The 10,565-nt window shown below is 39.7% G+C and overlaps 1 protein-coding gene across 1 annotated transcript; it reads right to left on the reverse strand.

Annotated features, from left to right (window-relative positions):
• Positions 1-825: 825 nt before the first annotated feature.
• On the reverse strand, positions 826-1,953 carry LOC139454870 (neuronal acetylcholine receptor subunit alpha-3-like). The gene has a single exon (XM_071236486.1). The coding sequence runs from the start codon at positions 1,951-1,953 to the stop codon at positions 826-828; it is 1,128 nt and encodes a 375-aa protein (XP_071092587.1).
• Positions 1,954-10,565: the final 8,612 nt, after the last annotated feature.

The raw sequence follows: 10,565 nt of genomic DNA on the forward strand, positions 1-10,565 counted from the left end.
CTACTATATGACCCGTAAATAAAGGCGACAAGGCAAACCAGTGACTTACAGTAAAGTACGGTTATAACGAACTCAAATGGACTACTAATTTTAGTTCGTTATAGCCGTAGTTCGTTATAAGCATTTAAACAGCATAACTACAGCAAATAGTCGGGACCAAAAAAGTAAGTTCGTTATATCCGCCAGTTCGTTATAAGCGTGTTCGCTATAACCGTACTTTACTGTATAACACTTAATACGACAATCACTGCTGAGGTCCTGTTGAAATCCGCAATCCCCACGAGTGTATATTGAATATCAAACAGCCTTCACCAACAAAAGATATCTCAAATATTTAAAAACATATACAAGTCATACACATAAATTATTAAGTAAAAAATAGGTTATTCAAATACAAATTACAGGAAGAAAAGAACAATTACATCACCTAAATTGATGATGTTCCTTGTACATAAGGGACCAATCAATTTATTTTTTGGAAGGAAGCGTCAAACATATATTTTTTCACAACACATTATTGCAGGAGATCCAGAATGTCCAGCCAAAAATATACTGCTTTTTTGCAAAACCTGAGACAAAATAATTTTTAGGAGTATTTCTGGAACAAAATATTTTTTCCAAAAACATCTCGTATCCCTGGTTCCTTAGGTAACTCAGTGTAAAAAAACAAGTTGACCTGCAGTAATACCTGGTTGACTCCGTGAATGTCCTTAAAAGCGATGACAGTCTGTGGTCCTGGTAAAAAACCTTGTTTCTCCCGAACTATGTATAACTTGAAATATTTTCGATGGTCCGTGGACAGTAATACGTAAAGTAATATTACGTTTAGGTAAGAATATAAATGAAGATTGTGATGAACAGGATCAGCCCTGATATCGCAAACGACCAAAATAATAATCGGTCGACCCGTCTAAAGAAGGCTCTTCTTTCCTCCTCCCACGGTTTTTCTTTGTTAACATCCTGACTGTCAGTTTCCCTTCGAGCCTCCGTACTTCCGCTGTTTCTTGTAGGGGTCGCTTCATATTTCACGTGCAGAAGGACAACTGTACATCCGAGGGACAGAGCAGATAACAGAAGCTGCCCTCCCAGAAAAAACCCAATCACAGGCAGGGTGAGGGAGTTGGAGGGGATGTTGCTGAAGATGTGGGTCAGCATGACGGAGTAGAAGAGCAGCAGCGTCGTGGACAGCCCCATCTTCTCCCCACTCTCAGCCGGCAACAGGAACACGAAGGGGTTGAGGAGGGAGGTCACAACGGTGGGGAGGACAATGGTGAGCAGGTAGTAGTCTCGTCTCCGTTGAATGATCAGATTAACCAAAGCAACACTGTCTCCGCTCGTTTCCTGGGTCAGACTGCATGAAGATGACACGAACTTCCATTGGCCATTTGGGAAAATCCCAGAACCATTTAGGGCAGTTATCTGAACGAACTGTACCTTGTCTTTACCATGCGACATTGCCTCAATGTAAAGGGTACAATTCTGGGTATCAAATGGGTACTTGGTCATAACCAGGGGGCACAAAGACTGTCCGACATAATCTGCTATCCACGACACGGTCCCATTGGATGTTATCGCCACACGCTGATCCTCTTTCTGAAGGCGACGTCTCTCACTCAAAGCATTCTGTATGGCAACATCGGGGAACCACATCCTCTTCACGGGAACAATAATGTCTTTGATACCACCAAACCTATTCTCCTCCCATTTCAAACTGTTATCAGTCCATGTCAGCGTTAACTGAAGATCAGAGGTGAGGATCTCATGTATTTCATCTATCCCAATGATGTAGTTCATCTCGGCCTGTATCGAGACATTGACCGGTTGACCAACGGTATCACATGGAAACACGTCGCTGCTATAGTTTGCAAACACATGCTGGTGGAGTTCCTTCTCGTAAGGATAGCCATATGTCTCCACAAGTATCAGACACAACAATAATATTTTGCGCTTCATCTCGTCGTATTCGCCGACACGAAAGAGACTCAGATGGAACCACCGGTGATCAATGAACAGAATCAATAAAAGCTGATGCGAAGCAAGATTGCTGTACAAATATTAAGTGTGTTGGGCTTTTAGTCGCGTAATGTGTCATCATATATACTTGTTACTGATTTAAAGTTGACGACCTGAAAGGCCTCAATTATTTTTGTACCATGCTTATTTGATTTCTGCTTTTCACATTCGTCTAAACAAACTTTTAAAAAGTCTTGCAATACATAGTTTAGTATGGCTTGCCTACACCTATAAGTGATGCCATTCTTTCTTCTCTTCTGGGCTGTAGGCGGCGTTAAATGAAGCCAGGTATAGTCGGCCATGATCGGTCAACAGTAATTACACTTGCACCAAATTGTACACATAATGCCTCATACTACAACTTGACACATTAGTCCTGACATTTCTACTGGTGTCATGTGTCATGTTGATGGATCGGCGTGGATCATGAGATCAATAACTCGATTATTCAGATGCCGCCATAATACAGCCGTAACAGACATGCATACACACACTACACGAAGTGACATAATTCATTAATTTTCTAATGGGAAGTTTACACGATATGCGGCTTTTCCATTGGACGAGAGGTTGGTAACGAGATCCCGCAATTGATGTTCATTGGTTTATGAACGACACAATTAGACGTGCAAACGTTTTTCAAGAGACCGTATTCTTGAAATGACAAACAATGACGGACTACTTCCATATTCCTGGGGAAGATCAGGGAATTCCCCTCTACGAATGCTTACAGAAGCATTGTTTCTAATGATAAGACCCTTTAATCTTCAACTCAGCGTTTTCACATTACATGAGAAACGTCAGAGAGTTTGACTGCATGATCGTTCACGAATGTCTTCGCTACGACACAACCTAGTGAACAACACGAAGAAATGCACATCCAAACTATCGTAGTATCGACTCGATCCATGTCTAGAATGATAGAGACAGTCTATTGCAATCTATGAATTTACCTTAGTATCTATTTGACACATCTTTATGATCACCTTTCAAGGATCGGCCAATTGATCAATGATGACCAACACATGTAACCGCCACAGGTTCATTTACGTCTTTTATAGTGTCGGTCATTTTAACGTCTTGTACTTCATTTACTTCACGACGCGCTGTCAATCTGACTGACTTACTCATTCTTAACATACCTTTCTCATCCTATGATCATATTATTTCAATACATTTGTTGTACACAAACTACCACAGATGTTCCAGTAGAGTAAGTTGATCATACATGCACTCAAGTCACCTCTCCTTTTGAGGAGCTATTTTATTCCGCGACACAGATGGTTGTTGTTTGACTGTCAGTATAAACATGAGGTCAGACGTGCTAAACATAATTGTGTAGATCTAGGGCGGTGTTATTCGAGGTGGAAAAATCGTGATATAAAAATTATAATAATTGATTCTCAGTATGTGTGAGTTCATTGGAGTCCTTCATAGCGTGAAGGCCAAACATTGTATGTCGCAAGCTCCGACGTCCATACAGGTGATGTCAACTCTTTAATAAGCACTGCAGTGCATGTTGTACGCGCTTGCCGATCTGCTGATGAAGATCACAGAAACAAATGACGTATGTTATTGGAAGCGATGGACATATATTCCTCGGTCCTTTCTGGGAATTTCCTGCTACAGAATAACTTTTTGTAATATGCGTGTACATAGCGAGACATCCTTTGATGACAGTCAGAAGCTGAATAGAATAGAAGGGTGTTTAACCAATGTGATCTATATCTGTGAATGTTAATTTCAACAATGGTTACTGTCTTACAATATTGACTCATATATCTACCCATCCAGTATAACATAGGTTTATCTCCTTTGTCAACATAGGCATCCGTTTTGCTTGTTAATCGCGGATTAAAGCCAAGGTAAATCTGAACAACGAATAATATTTACTTCTTGATGATTTGTATCTGAAGAGTATTATCTGTATGATGCTCAGTAAGACTATAGTGCGAGGTCCGGCGTCCTGGCCTGTATTAATCAATGAACAGTTGAAGATTTATTCACAGTTCCTGCACGGCAATAAATACTAGACACCTTTCCCCTTAAGGTAAGTCATCTTTTTTTGCCAAACGTTTTAAGCTGTAGCTTTTAGAATTGTTATCACCAACGTACGCTAATCAAATATTCTGAATCACGTTTCCATGTAGTCTGATCAATAAAACCGCCACAGTCGGTAAATATGAGATATAATCTAATGGCATATATCGACAGCCAGTTCAGAATAAGGTATTTACCCTGATAGTCGTTATTAGCATTACTGTCGTGGTGAAATTTCAGCAAGTGATTACATTGAATTGCATAAATTAAATAATCAAAATTAAATAGCATGTGATATACTAGGGCTGGCTGAAAAGTTCTGAGCCTAACTTTGATTGACTGAATTGATGAAGTTGGTTGCTCATGATTTTCCAACATAATCCCCTAAGAGGTCTTCATACTTCTGTCGACGATGCTGGAGTGCCTGGATCCCACTGGTGTAGGACGTTTCCTCCTGACGGTGTGAACAGTGTTTGCCATACAGTTCTTCTTCAAGTTTGAGAAGAGGTGGAAATATGACCAAATCTGGTGAATACGGAGGATGTATAATGAGTTCAAAGCCACATTCATGCATTACACATGGCCAATGCATTGTCCAGGTGGAACAAAACACCTTCAGTGGGTATTCCACAACCTTTAGCATTTGATATTCTAATGCAAGTGTCTTGGCAGATAAGTGTGATGTTAGCCATTAACGAACTGACCTTTGGAGAGGAGGCAGTCCAAAGTAGGATATCATTTGAGTACCAGAAACCTTGCCAGCTGATGGAATAGACTTTGCCTTTTTCGGAAAAGGAGACGTTAGATTTTACCACTGCTTCGACTGTTGCGTTGTCCCTGTCTGATAGTGGTGAACACCCAATGCTCATCCATGGTTACAGATTGTTCAACATAATCAGCTGCGTCCGCTTCAAACGACGTAAATTACATAGAAATATGATGAACATTGTGCCTTTCTGATCAGGATTCAGACGCCTGGAAGCTTTGGAAGTTGTGTCCAGTTCATTCTTCAGGACGTCCTCAACTCTCTCATGGGAAATGACGACTGTATTGACCATGTAACTTGTGGGGAAACATCGATCATCTAGAATCGTATCATATGTTTTATCAACATTTTCCTTAGTTGTGGCAGTTGTGGGTCTTTCTGAACTTGGAACATCTTCAAGTCTCTCGCTTTCCTCCCCAACTCCGCTGCCTACCTCTTAAAAGTAGCAAAGGAATGAGCATCTTCCCCAATTGTTTTTGGTTTTTTGTGTTTTTGTGTGTGTGTTTTTACTTCACTGCATTTATTGTCATCTCTTTACATGTTGACGCCATCCAAATGGAAGCCTGCTAGAATTTAGAGATACTTGATGACAGCGCGGTCGCAAAAATAGAATACCTTATCTCATTGATGCCTGCAGAAATATGCCATCTCATTGTATTGTTCAAATGTAGCATGTAGTGAGTTGGTGAGTGGGTATAGTTGTACGCCGCTTTTAGCAATATTCCAGCAATATCACGGCTGGGGACACCGGAAAATGGGCTTCACAGATTGTACCAATGTGTGGAAACGAACCCGGGTCTTCGGCGTGACGAGCCAACGCTTTAACCACTAGGCTACCCCACCGCCCCTGTAGTCTGTAAGCATGGACAGTATATAGTTAGGAGAAAAAACATACCATGTTTCTAATGTAGAGCTAGGTTACCTGTAGGCTTAATCGCGCTAAATTAAATATGGAACCGAACGAGCTTCGACGACTCGAGGGAACACTTGAACCACAAGACTGACAAGTGCTATTGATTTATTACATGATATTAAATAATAATTAGTAGCTGCGTTATGTAATTATCTGAATATAATCGAATTCTTTTAATAAGATAGATCATTTAAGATAATATTAAATGGTGGACCGTAATTTGTATCGACATTCTGCTTGTCTCGACATCCCTCACTCAATTTATCATTTAAGATTAAATAATATAATGGATCGTAATCTGTACCGATTCTCCGCTTGTTTCGAACACGGTTTACTCAATATAGGAATTAAGATAATGTCACATATGCAGCGTCAGCCGTGATCTGTATCGACGCTCCACTTGTTTTGGAACTTTTTATTCGATATCTGATTTGAGATAATTTAACGCAGTGAACATAATCTGTATCAACACTCCTCTTGCCTCGAACTCCTTTTAATCTATGTGTCATTTAAGATCATGTAGCACAGTGGCCAGTAACCTGTAACGACTGTCCGAACTTAACTCGGGGCTTTGAAGGGCATTTAGAAATGATACCCATAAGGAAGAGAATATATGGATGTCAACTTCTTTATTATGATGAACACAACGTTTCGGAGTATATGACATTCATTTATTCTCTTCCTTCTTTAACTCAATATGTCATTTAAGATAATGGACAACATGAGCCGTGAAGATCCGGGTTAGAATAGGTCTTCAGCAACCCATGCTTGCCGTAAAAGGCGACTAACGGGATAGGGTGGTCAGGCCCTCTGACTTGGTTGATGCATGTCATCGTATCCCAATTGCGTGGATCGATGCTCATGATGTCAATCACTGGGTTGTCTGGTCCAGACTCGGTTATTTACAGACCGCCGTCATATAGCTGGAATATTGCTGAGCGCGGCGTTAAACAACAAACCAACCAACCAACCAACACAGTATACATAATCTGTATCAACACTCCTCTTGCCTCCAACTCATTTTAACTCGGGGCTTTGAAAGGCATTTAGAAATGATACCCATAAGAAAGAGAATATATTGATGTCAACTTCTTTATTATGATGAACACAACGTTTCGGAGTATATGACATCCCAATATTCTCTTCCTTCTTTAACTCAATATGTCATTTAAGGCAATGTAACAACATGGACTTTAATTTGTATCTGTGGTGTAGATTCAAAGTAAGCGGTCGTGACAATGTGTTTTTTGACCATACATCAACTGGAGGGCGGCTGAATTTTCACAGTGCTTAGCATCAGAGCTACGCTATCTCTTGCCCGCAAACCCACTTTGTAAGAGACGCCGCGCCTATCACTGGAACAAACACAACTGTAGGCCGGTATGTATACATAGAATAAGACATCAAAGCTATTGTTTATGATGGCATGGTGACATTTATATTGGGCAGGTTTCAAACTAAGACATTTTATTCGTATGTGGCATTTTAGTTTGTGATATAAAGGTAAAGCATTTTCTAGGACACGTCAGTATGCCCCAAATAACGTTCAAACGGGCGTTAAAACACACCAAATTCATCCAATCATTATTAAATTCATTATCTGTAGGTGACGACAATGTTTGACGGCCTGTGTGGGCCACACGTTCCCAGCGCTCGGATATGTTACAAGTCAGGGCATAAGGGAACAAGGGCGAGTATTCGCGATTATTCTCAGGGGTCGATGTCACCAGGAACTGGAAAAGCAAATGTTGCGGGACTCTATTGGTGCATTGGTAGTGCACACGTTCTGAATCTTCAGACATTGTGTTTTGAGAGATCGAGTGACATTTTATCTCGTGGAAAATAGTAAATCGCCTGCTATAAAGTAAAACTAACTTAAACAAGTTAGTTTATTCATATTTTTACTTTTGGGTTTCAATGTCCCCGGAACGTTAACCATGGAATATAAATCGTCTAACCATAATAAAATAAGATATTTGTGCTTGTTACCGCTACAAAAAAAAGTATGAGATCATCCCAGTGCAGGTCACGTCAGAATGACCTTTTACGAACTTTGACCGACAAATGAAATGATTAACAAAAATCGACATTCGCCAATCAGAAAGCACCTTTCTCAACCTTTACCCAAGTTTCAAACTCGCGACTTCCATTCCAACCTACGCTTTGAAAAATATTTTGGCAAGGTTCTCGAAGAAAAAAAAATGAACAAAAAGAAAATTCGGTAATGTCTAATAGATGGCCGAACTTGTTTAGCAGTACTTTCCAGGGGCGATGGAGTCTCTTCCGTTTCGAATGTTTACCCCATTGAAGCGAGAGTTTGACGATGAATTTGACGGAATCAGTCATACAGTCCGTAACTTCCGTCCTGAATATCCCGTGTTAACCATTCCCACAGTAACTTTCCCGATCTGGTGAGCGACGCTGTGATTGGTCAGATGAAAGGTCATTCTGACGTTACCGGAAATGAGCTGTCCTCTGATCTGATTTAAATGAGTGAGCGAGTGAGTATGGTTTAACGCCGCTTTTAGCAATATTCCAGCAATATCACGGCGAGGGACACCAGAAATGGTCTTCACACATTGAACCCATGTCGGAAATCGAACCAGGGTCTTCGGTGTGACGAGCGAACGCTTTAACCACTGGGCTACCCGACCGCCCCTGATTTAAATGAGATTGCCATGATGCAGGGTGTTGAAATAATTGGGTTCTTTCGGCTTTTTTCTTCCATTTTCCGTTGACGTCCTTCTTTGTGATACGAATGTAGATGCATGTAATCGTATCCCAATTGCGTGGATCGATGCTCATGATGTCAATCACTGGATTGTCTTGTCCAGACTCGTTTATTTTCAGACCGCCGTTATACGGCTGGAATATTGCTGAGTGCGACGTTAAACAACAAACCAACAAACAAATCAAGCATGTAGCAGCATTATGGTTAAGTATTGACGTCTTTATGACATACACAAACACTACAGCGTTGATATAAGATATAATTGATGTGATGAATGTTATAATAGTAATATAGTATGCCTTCAATAGTCTGCTTTTGCTACACATTCAGAAAAATGAAATCACAATTCACTTGTCATTTGAATTAAGTGAATGTTGTTTTACGTCGCAATAAGCACTACTGCAGGTTTAATAGAGTTTCACCAGGGGAAAAATGTGGTAGCAATAAAAGCAAGCAAACCATGGGGTACGATGCCACACAATCAGCCGTCATTGTAGTCGGCTCGAGTGCCAAAACTGTAGAAGGTAAATCTGCTTCCTCAGAATGAATCAATGTTTTCCAGACGCTACGCGTTCGGCTCTAAATTCAATTTTACAGGTTAAATCTACAGGTAACCTAGCTCTATAGTAACAACAAAGTATGTTTATCTCCCAAATTATTCATAAACTCTTGGTCAGCAGTGATTTTTTTTATGAAAAGGGCTTTGTCGCTTGTATTTGACTACTGGTGATCCAACTGTGCCCGGAGTTCCCTGGTCAATGAACTGTTCTTTGGATTGAACAATACTCAACTGGATTACTGCTTTTATAGCGTTTAAAAATCCATAAAGGTGAATGTCTCTCTAATTCCACCATCTTCACGCATAACAATAAAGTTATATACAGCGCAAGGACATGATCTACAATAATATGTCCATAATATATCAACGTCATTTTCCTCTCCAAGTCTACTCAGAGTTTTATTGCCATCATATTTATGTTGAGTATGAGGGCTGGTCGCTGCGACAGGCCCCAGAGAGTAGCTTTGTTGACCTGTCAAATGTAATTGATAAAACGCGTGAGTGAAAGACGTTATTTGAGCCTTGACATCTGCGGTTTGTTAACCGATAATATCATGTTTGGGGTTCTGATATGTAGCATATCTTTTACAGTTCATATATATCTACATGCTCACCCTTCCTCATGACACACGTGCGATGTAATGAAACTATTTCATACAAATGTTATGAATACATATTTGGTATTTAATAGTTTTGATATATAGACATGGATTTCAAAATTTGACAAACTTGGGGCGGACCATTTGATTTTTAAAAGTAAGGCGCAAAAATCCAAGCTCATAATTTTGTATAAAAACAACAACTACCTCGCCCTCAATGTGGCCATCCTCTTTAATACAGAGTCTTTCGTGAGCAAAGCCATAACCTTGGACATAGAAACATGAGCATGAGATGTATATGACATATTTATTAATGATCTTTTCAATTCTGTCGTTTCAAGAGGCCATATCATAGCCACTGTGTCGTATCGTTGGAAAGGGTAATGACTCCACTTGTCCCGCTGTGATATGACTTAAATAGTTGTTGACTGTGATATAACATGTTCATCTAGCCACACAGCCAGACAGGTTTATTCGGTATTATGGCCATATGGCCTAAGGTACAATTGATAGTAGCTCATAATATGATGTCAGGTGCATATACAGAAATTACATCTTCTTGAATCTGAAAGAAAAAACCATGCTTTAAATAAGTAGTCACTGCAAAGATAACCTGTTTATTTTGTGAGTTGATAATATTTATCATTAACATTTCAGATTTAAAGTCATTATTCAAGAAGGGGAGATATGTAGATCTTAACTTGGAATACTTGTTACACTTAAAAAAGACATGGAATTCATCTTCAATTTCACCTATGTCACAATTGGTACAAACACTCTTAACAGCATCAATATCTTTCGATTTATGACACATATTTACATTAAAATTTTGTAATGAGATTCTAAATTTACAAAACGATCTGATTAATGACTTGTCTGGTAAGACAGATAAATACATTTTCCTGTTGAAGATGTGTCTTTAGTTTACTATAATTGTTAAGATA

Source organism: Haliotis cracherodii, unplaced genomic scaffold, assembly GCF_022045235.1.
Source record: "Haliotis cracherodii isolate W230 unplaced genomic scaffold, xgHalCrac1.p SCAF_11, whole genome shotgun sequence".
In the NCBI taxonomy this organism is placed as follows: Eukaryota; Metazoa; Mollusca; class Gastropoda; order Lepetellida; family Haliotidae; genus Haliotis; species Haliotis cracherodii.